The following is an 18,826-nucleotide window of genomic DNA, read 5'->3' as shown; positions in this document are numbered from 1 at the left end:
ACAAAAGTCGAAAACAATGGTTCTCATGAAAATACCGAATTTAATTTGAAAGAAATGTGCATAAAACACGGTATTTCTACACTATGAAACCATAGTTGATCACAGAAAACATTTAAGCATTCATTAATCATTTATTATTTTATTCATTTCCAGCTATTAAATGTATGGTTACAATCTTTTTATCAGTAATTAATATTTTCTATAAATGCATTATTCAGTAAGTAGTTAAAGGTTTATCAGTCAAAAGGTATGTTTGTTATTCATGTGAATGTTTTGATTTTGAATAAGAGTGTCACTTAAACTAAGTTACAGAACAATCTTTTTTTTCAGAAATTAATGTTATCCATAAATGCATTATTCAGTAAGAAGTTAAAGGTTTATCAGTCAAAATGTATGTTTGATATACATGTGAATGTATTGAATTTGAATAAGAGTGTCACTTTAACTAAGTTACAGAACAAAAATCAATGTAAGAAATTTCAGTGAAGTTCATTATTAAATGAAACAAATTTAGACGAAATTGTTCTCAAGAGCGACATTATTTTAAGGAAAGACATTACTACGACATAAAACCCTAAGTTACAAGGCGGAAGTTAACTGATTGACAGGCTATATGTATAAATACATGTAAGACACAGTCGTATCTGAAATATGGTTATTTTATTCCGTCAAGCTTCGGAAGACAGGCCGATGTGTCCCGATTAGCTATCGAAATTTCCTTTCCCTTTATATTAAAGGGGCTGCACTCCGTATGATGAAATAGCGGGAAAAAAGAAGAAAATTGTCGAAAACTGACATAAACTTGGTATCGATGTGTACAATGTATTGTATTTTTCCATTAAAACAATACTATGAATATCTCCCTAGTAGAATTCATTCCTTGTGCGTGATTGGCTAGTCGATGTTATCACGTGATATTACCAAGTTAGGTATACAGCTTAAATATTCCAACTGTTTAGGGTAGGCCTTAAGGAGTGAATGTCAAATATACCGTTAAAATTAACTTTTAGGGAACATTGCGAAAAAATGTGCTTTTCTAATCAAATTATACATCCATTTTACAAGTGTGTGAAAACCATGATTATTATTTTGTCTCCCACACCCAATTCATGGGGAGACGTATTCCCCTGTCTTTCAATCCGTCCCGTCCGTACGTCAAACGATTTGCTCAATTACCACAGAACGCTTTGACCCAGCAACTTCATACTTGGTATGCAGGTTGGTCATGACGAGTAGATGAACCCTATTGAATTTGATACCAGTAGGTCAAAGGGTAAGGTCACGGTGACTTCGAGGTGAAAAAAACCGTTTTCCGCTCAATAACTAAAGAATGCTTCGACCTAAGAATTTCATACTTGGTATGCGAGTGATTTTGAGATCCGCAAATCAAAGGTCAAGGTCGCAATGACCTTCAAGTCAAAAACGGTACGTTTGCGGTGATCTTAAGCTGAACAAAATGACTTCAGCTCAATAATTAACTAAGGAAATCTTGCTTCTATTTGTATGCCACTTGACCGTGACTAGTAGATGGCCCCTCTTAATTTGGGGACCAGAGGGTCATAGGTCAGGGTCGCGACGACCTTGATGTAAAGAAAACTGTTTCCGTTCAATAACTGAAGTTGGTCATAATTAGTGGATAACCCCTATTGGGTCAGTATGTCAAGGCCACAGTGACCTCCAGGTTAAAAACAAGTCCGTAAATCACTGTTCGTTCGTCTACAGTCCAAAGGTACAAATTGCATGTGGTCCTAGAACTAGCTTGGTATTTTATTTTTGTATCCTTACGCGAAACCTTTATGAAACATATAAAGAAAAGTTTGATGTATCATCTTAGTAGCTTAAACAATAGATCCGTTTGGAACAGACACTGAGAATGCTGTCGAAATAGTCGGCACAAAACCCATGGTTGCTATGAAAACAAAGTTGTCATAAATCGTCAGGAAAATGATGCGCAAATAGCAACCCTTTCTTGTGGGTAAAATAGCTATACAAATATGAATTTGTTTTATTAGAGCTGCACTCTCAAAGATTTACCGTTTTGACAACATTTTTTTGTCTTGAAATGAGCTTATTTTTGCGTAAATATCTTCAAACCAGTGATATAAGACTGCTGACAAAAGATCAGATCGCAGATATTTATATTCCCGTTCGAAAATTAATGTTTTATGGCTAAAAGCGTTACTAACGGTTTGCATAAAACATCATTTTTTTAACTTAAATATGAAAATCTCGAGTTTCTCGAGAATCTGTCAGCAGTCTTATACATCACTGCCTTATACCACTGGTTTCCATGCATTTTCGCATAAATTGTTCCAAGACAGAAAATAAAACGTTGTCAAAACGCCCCATCTGTGAGACTGCTGCTTTAAAAAAAATTCTCTTTCTTGATATATTTATATCCGAGTATCTAATCTGAGGCTAATATTGGACACATGGTATGAACTATTGTATACCTATAGGTTTATTTATATATATTTTTTTATTTCATTTTATTCCGGTTCAAACACAAAGAAAGCAACAATTTATCAAACATTTCCATGAGATCTCGTTAATCGTTGAAGTTGAGTAACTCGGCAGGTCAATTTTTCTAAGGGAAGCAAATCATCCTTTAAAAGAACAAGATTAATTTGTACTAATTAACTCCCTTTGATATTGTTTCGCCTCCATATACACATACAGCAAGCACATCATGGTTGAGGTAACCGCCTTAGAAGGGTCACATGACTCAGAAAAACATCATTTATTAATTAGTTTATAAGTTCTCACACTTGACCATCAAATTTCCGTACGCACCCAGTATCTCAGCTAGCCTCAAACCAAGCGGCCTTTGTTTTGGATTACCGGGGGAGGGGGTTTACGGTCCAAGAATGTGCCGCCATCTAACGTCAAATTATTGATACAGTAGGTATGAGAGCATCAACCTCATGCTTTCCTCAATTTTTGATCGTAAATCTTAATAAAATGTTTCCTAGTTTTTGTGTGCGCAAAGTTAAAAAGGGTTGTATACAATTCTATATTTTAACATGTTGACCGGTGTAACGATTCTGATTGAAAATCGCCCAATACCCACGGATATTCACGTTGTATCCCCACTAGCACGAGAACTAGGAGGAGGGGGGAAAGGGGGATCCAGCGCGATCATTCCCATCTCTTATATTCAGTATTTAGCAAAGCATTCTAAACACCATTTACACTAACGGGTCCCGGGGTGGGGGTTGCACCTGGCACCCCCACCCCTTTCATCGTCCAAGTTTACTTTTTATTTCAATGTAGAAGAAAAAAGTTAAAAAAAAAAAAAAAAAAACACGCAAAAAATGCACGAAAGTCTTTAAACTAAATATATTTCAGTTTAAGGGAGAGGTGCACGTCAAAAGATTGCGCCCCTAAGATACGCCCCCTCTAACGGCAAATCCTGGAACCGCCCCGGATTTAGCGTAATATTCACCTTTCTTCCAATAAGACGCAGATATGTTATAGGTTTCTAAGGGAAGCGGGAGGGGCAGCTGGCGCCCCGACATCATTTCCAAAAGTCGCCCCTGTTATCAATAAATGAATACGAAGTACTAGTATATTGTTTAGTTATCTAATTGTATTTTCAGTTAAACTGAGTTGGAAATTGATTTTATTGCTATTACATACTAAAACATTTTCTTTAATGATATCAATATTTTATATAAATTACTGTTTATTCGCAACGCCCTAATTTTGACGTGACAGCAAAGTCGATGTTTTCATTGGCTAAGAACGTCAACTCGTGAAGTAAATCCGACAAGCGTGTCTCTTTGAAGATAGCCGCGTGTGAATTTTAATAGTGAGTACCTCTTTGTTTATGTGGAGTGAAAATGTTTTGATACACAAGGTTTATATTTGAATTGTTCACAACTGGGCTATTGATTAAATAGTGTTTAAGTTTCTGGATATGTTTCACAGAAAAAATCAAAAGGACATAGTTTTCCCGAGCAAAATAGTCGGATGGTTGAATATTTGGGGTAGGCACTTTTTGCATTAATAAGCATGCGCTTACAGGTTGCAGACGACACTAAAATATTTGGCGCCATTTTAACTTAATTAAAATGTGCGTAGCTGAATGAGATGTACACAATTTATACATATTAAAAAAAAATTGTTTAAACTATAATAATATATAAAATTATATGTATTTCAATTTTTTTCAAAGTTTATTTTATTTGGGTTGCCCCCCCCCCCCCCCCCCCCCCCCCCGCACACACTCGCACACAGTTCCCGTTTAGGGTGGATGGTAAAAGGGAGTTTTGAAGAGAACTTGGGACTTAACAGAGTGGCATGGGATTCTTTGGTAAGGCGTTCTCTCGTTATGCAGCATCCCGGGGAATAGAGGGAAGGTTGACTTTCTGTCCAGCAAATCCCAGGTAAAATCCCTGCCCTCATGGGACAAACTGCTGGTAAATCCCCACCAAATGAGGAAAATAGGTAAGGCCTTATAAAATGTACATATAAAAAGCATGTCTAAAGCGGACAAATCCCATTAAAGAATGGATATTTCCTGGCACAAGGGGTGGTGGGGGGGGTGCATGGCTACAAATTGACTAGTGCATTAATTAGAAAATGATGTATTGAATGAAAAAAGGTGCGTGTTTTTTTGGATGGAAAAATGCTTTTAAAGAGAAAAAATGAACAACAACTGTTGCAAAGTAAACTATATCCAGAAAACAAATATGCAACATATGCTTGAACCTGTATACAAGAATCAATAATCGTGTTGTATATCTTGATAAAGGAGAAAGAAACAGAATGTAAATACAATTTAATAAATGTGTGGATTACCAACCATCTGCACCAACTGATGCAATATTGACAGCAGTTAATTTTTTATAGAAAAAGTGGTTGTTAAAGGAATAAATCATTTACATGACATTATAGAAGAGTTCAAGATAGATTTCTTAATTAACACTTGGTATTTATTAGCTGGTCTGTTTTTTATAGATTAAGTCAAGGAAATTGTGCTAAGGCACGTAGCTAGGTCCAATATGGGACTACGCAGATAGATGACAGACAGCATATTAACCCCTTCACCCCCTACCCCCCTTCTTCTTTTTTTCAAAATCGGGGTTTTGGGTTTGACAAAAACTTTGACCTGACAAAAATTCATTGTCAGTGCAACTGCGTATTTGCGTACAGTCAGGTATGCGCCTGATTGCGCAAATTTTTTAGGCTTTACCATAAGTGGCAAGGCCGTTAACTCTGTCATAACTATTCAAGTTGTGCACCAAGACAGATGAGCTTGTGTGTTTTCTCCATGTTCTTTCTTTCTTTTGAATGGCAGTCTTTGTCATAACTGGGTTGCCCTAAGCCCGGGATAAGTAAATTAACTGTTTCGGACAAGTCGAAATTCCCAGGTGGTTGCCCAAATGGGCAAGTGCATTTTCCCTAAAATCATATCCCTCTTTTTTCATAATTTCTTCAGCAACAATTCACACATTCTGATTGAACATTATTATTATAATAAATATTGGCTTTCACATATTTGAAATGCATGAATCGGTTATTTTGGGCAAGTAAAACTGTTTTTGGGAAGTGTTTTTCTTCAATTACTTGCCCAAAAGTACATGTGCAATTGCTGAAAAAAATAAGGCAAAGACTGGAATGGTGATAAAAAAAAATGTAAATAATTTTCAGTTGAAATGAATACTGGTTAATATGTTACATTTTTTTGCATATTTAACTGATCTTCAAGTCAGTGAAGTGCTTACTTCGATTCATTGGCCTTTAATTAACACATGTCATAGATGATTAATTTTTAAGATAGTTATGAATATGGCTCTTTGTTTTAATGGGTTTGAAGTGTTACTTAATAGATTAATGGGGAAAACCATTATATAGGAGTATACCAGCCAGACAGTATTATGACAAGGGATCAATATTAACACTTATAATTATAGGTTTAATATTTCACAATACTGTTTGAAATAATAGCTTTTAAAACAGTAAATTATCAATTGAAATGAGTAATTGCTTTCTGAATGAAGTTATATTTGGTACCTGTACAATAATTAATGTTCATGGTGTAGTTATACATTTTCAGCTAGGTCCCATATATTTTCAGATAAAAAACATAATTGGACCGATTGTTCAGAATGATGATGAACAACGTTATTGCTAACTTTTAATGGTGAACAAATTTAATGTGTTCACATATTTAAATTTGATTTAAACAAGACCAGCTAAGAAAGTTGTCTTAAATCTTTTGAGAAATACAGCAGATAATAGGCAGGGCGAGGATTTTACCTGGGATTGGCAGGACCTGCTACTATTCCTGCTATTCTCCAGACCTGGGGTGGGTGGGTGAGGGGGGCGTTGTAGTGGTTTTAATTGACTGGTGCATAACGATACACGAGCTAAGTTTAAGGCTAGATTGTGACTATACATGTAAGGATCAAACAAACCTGCATCATTGTCAAGCTTCATAATATTAATAGTAAATAATTAATTGTGAAGCTCACATATAAAAACTTCCAGGGCTTCTTCTGGGAACACGTATTTGGACCTATATTTGGGAATATTTATCGATTAAATACTTGATTTAGGGGGGACCCTGCCCAAAATGGGAAAACTGCCTGATTTTAATGTAATTTTAAGGCATGGAATGGTAAGATAAAGGCCTAACTTCCAATACATAAAGGTCATGGTCCTAAGACCCCCCCCCCCACCCAACAATTCATTTTTTGTTCAGCTATGACCTTTTGTATCAACTTGACCAAAAAGCTCAATTCTTCACACACCTGCTGAAATTTTGCCCCAAGGCAACTTGAGGTCAAATTATACTAATGGGAAATTGCTTATGTGACAAGTTTGGGGATAAAACTGACAAGTTGTGCTTGTCTTTGTGATTTACCTATTGTTGAAGTAATTCCTCATTAAATATGGGTTGATGGGGGTGGGGTCCTGCTTTAAACAGGGACTTGGTCCTTTGTCAATAAGTATGTTCACATAATGTTCTTTAGTTTAGCCAGTATTCCCTGTGTATTTATCCCTGATAAGAGTATCTTTGGAGCAATTAAAAACTAATTTTTCTGGATTGGAAATAGATTTAGTTGATATTGGCAAGTTTAGCCTTGTTTATATATGCATTAATTTGTTAGTTTATACCCTGTTTCAACATTATTTTAATTGGGAAGTAGACTAAAATTTTATTCAACAGTCTGATTAAAATACAGTTCAATTAATAAATTATTTTCACCCACCACTCCTGAAACCCGGGCCAGGGCTGTCTTTCTACATTTGGAGAGGGCGGCCTCATATTGTACATATAGATATATAAATTTGGAAGCAATTACAAAACAAATATTGGATTTTACATGAGTTGCCATTGAATACAAAAATTGCGGAAAAAATCAACCATTTTAGCCTTTGCGGGCTTTATAACTTTTTCATAATGGTTTTCATATATTTTTGTTAAAAATTGCAACAAATGTAAGATTCCTTTTATCACATGACACATTCATTGCCAAAAATTAAGATTTCATTTCTGTTAAGTTAGGTTTGACAATGAATTAAAGTTGGGAGTGGGGGAGGGGGGGAATGATATAGATGAAAATATGTTACATGTATAATGATGGATTTGTTTTAACATACCGAAATTGAGATGATACAAGATGTAAGAATAGCATCATGTCATCTGGCACAGTCATCAACTTTTACAAAGGTTTCCTAGCATTTGACAGCGTTGTATTTTTACGCTGTAACATTTGCCAATGCAGATGTAGCATATGTGCAGTGGTCGCCAACTAAGTCCAACATAAAAGAACAAATACTAAGCATAGTAAACTATGGTCAGCGTCAGGTGACGTCTATATATGGCCAAACTTTGTGGAAACTGACTGGCAGTTTTTTGTTGTTGTTTTTATTGAAGAAGTCCAAAGTTTACCTTAGACACTGGTTTGCTGTGGAAAGTTTGCCTATAGATTCTAGCCCCTTGTGTTACATTGCGTTCATTGTGTCGTGTACCCATTTGCCTCCAACGGACAAGCATTTAGCTAACGATCACAATGTCCACCAGGTTTAGCCAGCGTTTGCCAGCAAACAGCAAATCTTACAAACTTTTAACATCTTTTGCTAGCTGAGAGCTGGATGTTTGCCCAAATGTAGGTTAACGTTGGTCGTGAACTCAGCTTTCAGGAATAACAGTATGTTATGGTAAAATATGTTGTTCCATTTAGTAAATATGGTAAAAAAAACTTATATAAACATCACTGTGTAAAATGCTGCATTCAAAACAAGTCACTATCATGAAAAAGGATTACAGTGTGATAGTGGTATTTTCAAACTTGGATAAGAAAAAGGACAATGAAAGGCAAATTTATATAAAAAAAACATGTTTTGGTCGTATCACACTCAAATGTGATAAGGCTTATTCAGGATCTAACGATGACAAACCAGAATGGAATTGTGTCCTATTCTGAAAAGATATGTTAAGATTAAAAAAAAATATGTTTATGAAAGGCTATTGTACAGCATGTTACAATATCTGCCTTAAATCCATTTGCCTTGATGTGTCATGAGAGACAAGTAGAGAAATATGTACATTTTGTAATTAACACGAAAAATTAACAATTGAAATGATGTTAAGCTTGTAGATGATGGCACAATGGGGAATATTTCCAAAGAGGGGGATAATGTTTATGAATCTTCTATGGAGAGAAGCTGTGTTTTACTCAACTTTATCCTTTTGTATACTTAAAGCTGCACTCTCATAAATTGATAGTTTTGACATTTTCATATTTTTAATTGTCTCAGAATCAGCTCATTTTGGCATCAATGGCTTCAATTCAGTCATATAAGATAATTCACATAAGAACAGATCTCAATTGTTTGGTAATCTGCCAAAAAATTCATTTTTCTTAAAGTGTGAGTAAAGCTTTTAGCCATAAAACATAAATTTTTAAACGTAAATATGAATACTGTGATCTTCTCTTTTGTCAGCTGTCTTAAATCACTGGGTTCCAGACATTTATGAAAAAAATTGCTCTTTCCAAGGCAAAAACTAAAAAAGTTGTAAAAACTTTCAATCTATGAGAGTGCAGCTTTGATATAAGGCAATCATAAAAAAAGTTTGTTTGCAGTGGGTATAGACCCAGATTTTAAGCAGTGATTTGGTTTGGGATTTTATATATATTTTATTTTTAGAAATTGAGTAATGATTTATATTGAACCAAGAAGTAGCAAAAAATATAGTAATGATCATCATTTTTGATGTCATTAATATGTTCACCACTGTTCAAGTCAGCGTTTTCTATATCATTGCCATGTCTTTGATTCTCCTGTGAAAACAAATCATGCTGCCATGTGTGTTAATGATCTCATTGGCAAAATTGATAGTACTGTTGTATCCTTTGATGCTCCTGTTGCCGTTTTATATGCCACTGTTATGTTCTCCAGTCTTTCCGTTGTCTTAATGTATGCCACTGTGGTGTCCTCAGGTGTTTCCACCATCTTAATATATGCCACTGTGGCGTCCAGCTGTCTTCCTGTTGTCTAAATATATGCCACTGTGGTGTCCTCCAGTCTTCCCATCTTCTTAATATATGCCACTGTGGTATCTTCCTGCTGTCTAATATATGCCACTGTTGTGTCCTCCGGTGTTTGCATAGTCTTAATATATGCCACTGTGGTGTCCTCCGGTCTTCCCGTCATCTTAATATATGCCACTGTGGTGTCCTCCAGTCTTCCTGTCTTCTTAATAAATGCCACTGGGGTGTCCTCCTCTGTTAGCGTCCTCTTAATATATGCCACTGTGGTGTCCTCTGGTCTTCAGGTAATCTTAATATATGCCACTGTGGTGTCCTCTGGTCTTCCCGTTGTCTTAATATATGCCACTGTTGTGTCCTCCCGCGTTCACGTTGTCTTAATACATGCCACTGTGGTGTCCTCTGGTCTTCAGGTCATCTTAATATATGCAACTGTGGTGTCCTCCAGTGTTTCCGTCATCTTGATATATGCCACTGTGGTGTCCTCCAGTCTGCCTGTCGTCTTAATATATGCCACTGTGGTGTCCTCCAGTCTTCCCGTCGTCTTAATATATGCCACTGTGGTGTCCTCCAGTCTTCCCGTCATCTTAATATATGTCACTGTTGTGTCCTCCAGTCTTCCCGTCGTCTTAATATATGCCACTGTTGTGTCCTCCAGTCTTCCAGTCGTCTTAATATATGCCACTGTGGTGTCCTCCAGTCTTCCAGTCGTCTTAATATATGCCACTGTGGTGTCCTCCAGTCTTCCCGTCGTCTTAATATATGTCACTGTGGTGTCCTCCAGTCTTCCAGTCGTCTTAATATGTGCCACTGTGGTGTTTTCTGCCCATTCAGTTGTATTAATATGTCACTGTTATGTCCTCTTGTCTTCCCGTTGTCTTAATAAATGCCACTGCTGTGTCCTCCAGTCTTCTTGTTGTCTTAATATATGCCACTGTTGTGTCCTCCAGTCTTCCCGTCATCTTAATATGTACCACTGTGGTGTCCTCCGGCCATTCTGTCGTCTTAATATTTGCCACTGTTGTGTCCTCCAGTGTTCCTGTCGTGTTAATATATGCCACTGTTGTGTCCTCCAGTGTTCCCGTTGTCTTAATATATGCCACTGTTGTGTCCTCCAGTCTTCCCGTCATCTTAATATGTACCACTGTGGTGTCCTCCGGCCATTCCGTCGTCTTAATATTTGCCACTGTTGTGTCCTCCAGTCTTCCCGTCGTCTTAATATATGCCACTGTGGTGTCCTCCAGTGTTCCTGTCGTGTTAATATATGCCACTGTTGTGTCCTCCAGTCTTTCCGTCATCTTAATATGTACCACTGTGGTGTCCTCCGGCCATTCCGTCGTCTTAATATATGCCACTGTGGTGTCCTCCAGTGTTCCCGTCATCTTAATATATGCCACTCTGGTGCCATTCCATTGTCTTTATATGTCCTCTAGTCTTCCCTTCATCTTGAAATATGCCACTGTAGTGTGCTTCGGTCTTTCCTTCATCTTAATATGTGCCACTGTGGTGTCCTCCATTCTTCCCTTTTTCTTAATATGTGCCACTGAAGTGACCTCTGGTCTTCCCTTCATCTTAATATGTGCCACTGTAGTGTCCTTCGGTCTTCCCTTCAACTTAATATATGCCACTGTGGTGTCCTCCAGTGTTTCCGTCATCTTAATATATATAGGGTCTGTCGCGCTTACCGGCTATGACGGTTAAAGAGTTAAAATGGCACGGCTATGAATTTAGCAAATAATTGTAGTTATCTAAAAGATACATGTGCTTTGTTTTTCAAATATTCGAAAGAATTACTGAATATTCGATTATCAAATTTTGCAATTCATTGGCATCCCTACTTTATATGCAAACATTTTCCCCTTGGGTTATTTGCCCACTACAGCCCTCAAGGATAAAACTCATCATACTATAAACGACTCAAAGTATAATATTTCAGAAAATTCTTGCACATCCTAGTATAAACATCTTTTTCATTTCAAGAGGTTCTCTAGTGCTAATGTTAAATAAAAAGACGGAAGTTGTCTATTAAAGGCGACCAAGTTGTTTGTCAAATGATGTTTGGTAAGTTTCTATGGCAAAACTGTAATGCAAGAAGAATTTTCATCATAAAGATGTATTATTACATGCAAGGAAACATGTCAATGCGGATGATTTTATCTTTTAGGTTGATAGCATTTGATTTGAAATTTTGAATTTGCTAATTTATTGGATTTTCGGCCAAAAAATGCTTGAAAAAACTAATCTTGTCTTTTGTAGAATAAAGTTAAAAAGTATATTGATAAATTATGAAAGACAATATGTCAATAAGCATTTATCTTCTTAAATTAGGCGTTATGTGTTTGCACATCCTGAGGAAAAGTATTAGAAAACGATATCTTTATTGTTGACACAAGCTTTATTTCAGTAAATACTCCATGTTACTTTATGTCATGTTTATGTCCAGAGGAAAACAAATGCCATGGCGGATAAAAGGTTGCTTGTTTTATCAATCTGATGTTTATGACTATCATACTTTCACATATATATAAACAAGCTAAATGCTTTATTCTGCTGCATTGAAATGTTCATCATGTATGGATCTCTGAGGATGATAGGGGTGTAGCGAGAGATTTGTATGATAGAAAAGTTTGGATGATACATCGAGAAATAGTTGGCTATTTCAAAGAGTCTGAAATGGTGCATTTTGGTATATTCTCTTCGTTTTTCTACATTGTTTGTGCATTTTGGTATATTCTCTTCGTTTTTCTACATTGTTTGTGCATTTTGGTATATTCTCTTCGTTTTTAGCTCCACTGGCCGAAGGCCATGGAGCTTATGTCGTCACAGATTGTCCGTCGTGAGTGCGTGCGTGCGTGCGTGCGTGCGTGCGTGCGTGCGTAAACTTTTACTTTAAACGACATCTCCTCTGAAACTGATAAGCGGATTTTGACAAAACTTCACAGGAATGTTCCTTTGGTGGTCCTTTACCAAAATTGCTCAAATGGTTCCGGTCCATTGCATAATATGGCCGCCAGAGCTAAAAATAGCAAAATCTTTAAACGACATCTCCTCTGAAACGGTTCGGCAGATTTTGATGAAACTTGACAGTAATGTTCCTTGGGTGGTCCTTTATTAAAATTGCTCAAATGGTTCTTGTCCATTGCACAATATGGCCGCCACAGCTAAAAATAGCAAAATCTTTAAACGACATCTCCTCTGAAACGGATTGGCAGATTTTGATGAAACTTGACAGAATTGTTCCTTGGGTGGTCCTTAACCAAAATTGCTCAAATGGTTCCGGTCCGCTGCACAACATGGCTACCAGGGCAAAAAAATAGAAAAACCTTTAAAGAACATCTTATCAGAAACCGATGATCAGATTTTGATGAAACTTAACAGAAATGTTCCTTGGATGGTCCTTTACCAAAATTGCTCAAATGGTTCCGGTCCATTGCACAATATGGCCGCCAGAGCTAAAAATAGCAAAATCTTTAAACGACATCTCCTCTGAAACGGTTCGGCAGATTTTGATGAAACTTGACAGTAATGTTCCTTGGGAGGTCCTTTATTAAAATTGCTCAAATGGTTCTGATCCATTGCACAATATGGCCGCCACAGCTAAAAATAGCAAAATCTTTAAACGACATCTCCTCTGAAACGGATAGGCAGATTTTGATGAAACTTGACAGAATTGTTCCTTGGGTGGTCCTTAACCAAAATTGCTCAAATGGTTCCGGTCCGCTGCACAACATGGCTGCCAGGGCAAAAAAATAGAAAAACCTTTAAAGAACATCTTCTCAGAAACCAATGATCAGATTTTGATGAAACTTAACAGAAATGTTCCTTGGATGGTCATTAACCAAAATTTGTTAAATGGTTCCAGTCCACTGCACACCATGGCTGCCAGAGCTAAAAAATAAAAAAAAACTTTATACGACTTGTCGTCGAAACCGATGACCTTTTTTCGATAAAACTTGACAGAAATGTTTGTTTAGTGCTCCTTTACTCAAATTGCCCAAATCATTTCGGTCCACTGCACAACATGGCAGCCAGAGCTATTAAAGTAAAAATTTTTTTTAAATAACTTCTCCTCAAAAATTGATGATTGTATTTCTATGAAACTTGACGAAAATGTTCGTTAGGTGGTCATTGCTTGAACCTTTTGGCCAGTGGAGCACAGGCACTGATGTGCCTCTTGTTCTACATTGTTTGTGCATTTTGGTTTATTCTCTTCGTTTTTCTACATTGTTTGTGCATTTTGGTATATTCTCTTCGTTTTTCTACATTGTTTGTGCATTTTGGTATATTCTCTTCGTTTTTCTACATTGTTTGTGCATTTTGGTATATTCTCTTCGTTTTTCTACATTGTTTGTGCATTTTGGTATATTCTCTTCGTTTTTCTACATTGTTTGTGCATTTTGGTATATTCTCTTCGTTTTTCTACATTGTTTGTGCATTTTGGTATATTCTCTTCGTTTTTCTACATTGTTTGTGCATTTTGGTATATTCTCTTCGTTTTTCTACATTGTTTGTGCATTTTGGTTTATTCTCAATGTTTTTCTACATTGTTTGTGCATTTTGGTTTATTCTCAACGTTTTTCTACATTGTTTGTGCATTTTGGTTTATTCTCAACGTTTTTCTACATTGTTTGTGCATTTTGGTTTATTCTCTGTGTTTTTCTACATTGTTTGTGCATTTTGGTTTATTCTCTGTGTTTTTCTACATTGTTTGTGCATTTTGGTTTATTCTCTTCGTTTTTCTACATTGTTTGTGCATTTTGGTTTATTCTCTTCGTTTTTCTACATTGTTTGTGCATTTTGGTTTATTCTCTTCGTTTTTCTACATTGTTTGTGCATTTTGGTTTATTCTCTGCGTTTTTCTACATTGTTTGTGCATTTTGGTTTATTCTCTGCGTTTTTCTACATTGTTTGTGCATTTTGGTTTATTCTCTTCGTTTTTCTACATTGTTTGTGCATTTTGGTATATTCTCTTCTGTTTTCTACATTGTTTTAATTTCTTAATAACTTGGTGAACTTGAGGCGAGTGCCTCCTACCTTCCCCCCTCCCCCCCTCCCCCCCCCCCCCCCCCAACACACACCACACACACTTCTTCATCTGTCCTCCTCTTCCTCCTCCTTGGATTTTCTAGTACATATGGTTTACAGTATTCTATAACTAAAAAATACAACCGCTATCACAAAATTAATAAAATCTCCTAAAATAACCAACTCCATTTTAGATGTGTCTTCAGATGAGCTTGAACAGCAGCTGGCATATGGACAAGCACCAGTCCCTGTGTTTGAGCCCTACTTCTGTGTGCTACGGCAAGACTTGAAAACATTCCAATGCCACAAATCTGAGAAAGTGAGTATGCAAGAAATATAGGCATAATAATTTTATTTATCAAAGGGAGGTAAATTACCTTTATTGATGTCCGAGTTACTTTGCAGTTTGCTACCTTGTATATTAAGAAATATTTTAAATGTATCACTGCAGCAAAATTTGAGTCAATCTCTTATAACAGAACCGGGGTATTTTATAATTTCAAGTGAACTGGGTAACAAGCTCTAAGTGTTACACCTGGTAGTATCATAGCTCACATTTTTCCACCAGAGTTTTGAAGAGCTGCCAGGACTTGTCCGATTGCCTGTTGTTCGGCTAGACGATGGGAAACGACAGTTTGACCGGAGATGGGGTTACGAAACACTACAGAGAATCTGGGAGAACACTGTACAACACTTTCATATTGGTGAGAATGCTTTTTTCAGACAGTGAATAGTTGGTGATATTCACATGAAACTTGATGCTCATGTTAGCTACAATAATAAGCCAAATGTGTGGCATCTGTACAGGACCTGATTATTATGCCCCCTTTAAAGAAGAGGGGGTATATTGACTTGCAAATGTCGGTCAGTCCGTCGGTCCATCCGTCCATTGGTAGACAAAAGCTTGTCCTAGTGATAACTAGAGAAATACCTTGACCTATGGTCATCAAACTTGAGATTCATTCACTGAAATTATTTTAGGAAACATTTTTTTAAACTTCATTGAAATTGAGATATATCATATACATTTATAAATTAACATCACACAGCAGCTGGCAGATACATGCACTTTTTGAAATAATATTTCATAAATCCATGCTTGATGTCATTCAATTTTAAATAACAAACATGTATCTGTTCATTTTTTGCCAAATATACTATTTTCTGTCACATTTTAAAATAAATATGAACAATATTAGGGTTTTATTTTTGCAATATTGTTTTTTCATTGAATCAAACGTTTTATTCACATTTCAGATGAAAGCATTTTTAACCAATGACCCTAAAAAGCATGAAAGATACCCTTTTGTGAAATTCCTGTTAATTTTATATATTGTGAAATTCCTGTTAATTTTATATAGGGGAAAAGAAGGCTTTTCAAAATGTTCACAATGAATTTGGTGTTATTGTTTCCTATGTTTAAACCATCTTTTGAAAAGCATATTGTTTACAAAGGAAAGTGAGAATTTCATGCATTGTATTGTATTTTGAGAAATGTGAAACTAGGATCTCACCAATATAATCTCACTGGGTCCATTTGCTTTAAACAATACTTTTGTCTATTCAAATTTCACCTTTCAAATACTTCTGTTAAGAAAGTATAAGGGTTTGTTTTGTTTTACACATAATTTAATGGAGCATGCGTAAAAACATGAATTCAATTTTCCGAATAATAAAGATTATTTGAAAAAGATTGTTTCTTTATTTTTCTAATGGAGTTAAGTTTACTAATACAGCAGTTACTTGGATTTTTAAGCATAATTATGTGGTATATAAAAATAATAACGAAAAACAGTGCAGTGAATTAATATATTTTATTTTAATTCATTCATGAACTTGAATTAAAACGAAGAGAATATAATCAATCATGGCATACTGCATTTAAGTTAAATAATTCTTTCATATCCTTAAGCATATCTGGATTAATATTAATTAATGTGTACTCAGCCGTATTAGGTAATTCATTCGAATAATGAAGTGCTCATTAAGTTGTTAATTGATTTGAGAGACATTGGAAGGGTATTGATAACAATATATGGATTTATGTGAGCGTTTTTTTTTCTTAATAAAGTGCAGTTTAATTTTGAGTCATTAATTGTGTATTTAATTGTCCTCTGAATCTTTAAAAAACAAAAAATCTGGACATTCATAATTACAATGCAAGTAAAGACAGATGGATATACTTGTCAGTAACAATTACCTCAGTTTAGTGTTAAAATTAAAAAAAACAATGTCTATGTGAATAATTGGATTACACTGAAACAGAAACCTGGATAATGTCAGAAACACAGCTAGCTTTCACAAAGTGGCTCTCATGATTCTATAATTGTCCTTGTATTTGTTTATTATTTCAATTAAAACCAACAAAAAGTGAAGAAAGGAATTAATGAAACCACTCAACAAGGAAGAACACAGTCTAAAATATCAAATTGTTGAAGATGAATCGCTGGTTTACCAATCGTGACTTAGAAGACAGGGTAACCAGTCTGCTCGGCCCAGGTAATGCGTAACTGAATACACAAATATTGCTATACAGGTTTTTTAAAACCATTTTAGTTGAACTGTCCAAAAACACAAAGGTAACCAACTTAAGCTAGGTGTTCAAGAAAGGTACTTTTGGGGAAAAAATCTTATTTGACAAGTTCGAACCATTCTTATAAAGCTTTGAAAATGGACTGCCAGCCAAATGGAGAGTTCAAATCACTGTGATTTGAACTGTCCGTTCTGCCAGTAGTCTGTTTTATATTCAGAACCCTACAATGTGATTCTGGTGCCCGGGGTCACACCCACAACCCCTTGCACCAGAGTAAGACACTTTGCTACCTCTAATTAAAATCAATACATGGTCAGATTTTCCAAACCACATTTATTGCTTGTCCAGTGAATGTCCAGAAATCTTACAAATTGTCATAATTAAAAGGTTCTTTTCAGTGCCATCCAGAAACAAATTGTCACAGTCAGTACTTTTCAGTGCCTATCTTACAAGAAACGAATAAAAATGTAACATATTTTGCATTATCTTTGTATGATTTTAAAGATAACCATCACCATTTTCACGGAAAAAAAAATGTTCGTCACTGTCGACAAACATTGTGGCCAAAATTGGCAGACAATTTTGACAACTTTTTTTATGCGTCCTTTAACCCAAAACATAGTTTAAAAGTTTTTTTCTCAGATTTTTCCCAGTCATTTACGGTATTTTGTCGGGAGGTAGAGTGTCCACCTTGTGTATTTTTAACAGAGGAAGCTGACTCAGTATTGAGAGTGTTTAAAATCTTTCTACATGATTGAGCTATTACGTCTTTGAATGATTCGTGTGGGACATAACACTGAACTGGTTAATGATATTCCATTAACAATTGGTAAGTAAATGCTACCGACAACAATCTGGTGCATAATAAAGGGTTTGACCTTCCTCCCTCTTGCTTTCTGAATACTTTGATTTCCTACCCAAATCCTGCATAACAAATACTATTACTATTACAGTCGAACCTCGTTATGTCGACTTTTTCGGGACCTAGTGAAAAAAGTCGATATAACGAAAAGTCGACTCATCCGAATTACAAAAAATATCACCAATCCCAACACGTTTGAGTTGGATTGTACGATGTTTACATCCACAATTGAACGGTCTTGTTAAATATTTTCATCGTGAAAACAGCAAACTTATTATTGAAAAATAAAGTGAAATAAAAGAAGAATTATTTGTGTCAAATTTATTTCTTTTACGTTTATGGATCACACAAAACACATATAAAACCACAATTGCATACATTTGTACATTGTAAGATTGTATACCGGGTCCTCTGAATTGGTCGACCAGAGCAGTGGAACTAACATTTGACATTTTGTAGTTATTCTTTCTGTTCCCATTCGGGATTGATGTCTAATCAATAAAATGTTCATTTTTTATACAATACCAAAGAGCTTGAGCAATAAATGTCTCTTTAATTAAATACATAAACAAACAACTTTAATTATTCGCACTCACACTCATTTTCAATATACGGGTGCAATTAAGCAGTAACAAAGACAAGACAACCAAAGTTTTCAAATACTGGATGAAACATTTTTATTGATAAGATACATCTATCAACTTTATATTCCTAAAATATTTTGAACATGATGTTAATGGTTTTTGCTAGATATCTATTCAAAATTCGAGGGTAGTGATGTACAAACGATACTCTGAAATGTCCGTTACAGTGGTTTTAAAGCAGAACACGAAACAAATATTTCGTTAAATACATATTTCATTTATTTCTAACAAACAAACAATGAGTCAGTCTTTAGAAAAA

The 18,826-nt window shown here is 35.6% G+C and overlaps 1 protein-coding gene across 1 annotated transcript in view; it reads left to right on the top strand.

The window, feature by feature from the left end:
• The first annotated feature begins 4,421 nt into the window (after window positions 1-4,421).
• LOC128224771 (uncharacterized) overlaps window positions 4,422-18,826 on the top strand; it is a 67,328-nt gene continuing 52,923 nt past the window's right edge. Inside the window, exons 1-3 of the mRNA XM_052934810.1 lie at window positions 4,422-4,449; window positions 14,735-14,847; window positions 15,097-15,232. Coding sequence (XP_052790770.1) covers window positions 4,437-4,449; window positions 14,735-14,847; window positions 15,097-15,232 — 262 coding nt within the window. The 5' untranslated portion in view covers window positions 4,422-4,436. The remainder of the gene's footprint in view (window positions 4,450-14,734; window positions 14,848-15,096; window positions 15,233-18,826) is intronic.

This window comes from Mya arenaria, chromosome 17, assembly GCF_026914265.1.
Source record: "Mya arenaria isolate MELC-2E11 chromosome 17, ASM2691426v1".
Classification (NCBI taxonomy): Eukaryota; Metazoa; Mollusca; class Bivalvia; order Myida; family Myidae; genus Mya; species Mya arenaria.
This window is presented reverse-complemented; position numbering and strand designations above follow the sequence as displayed.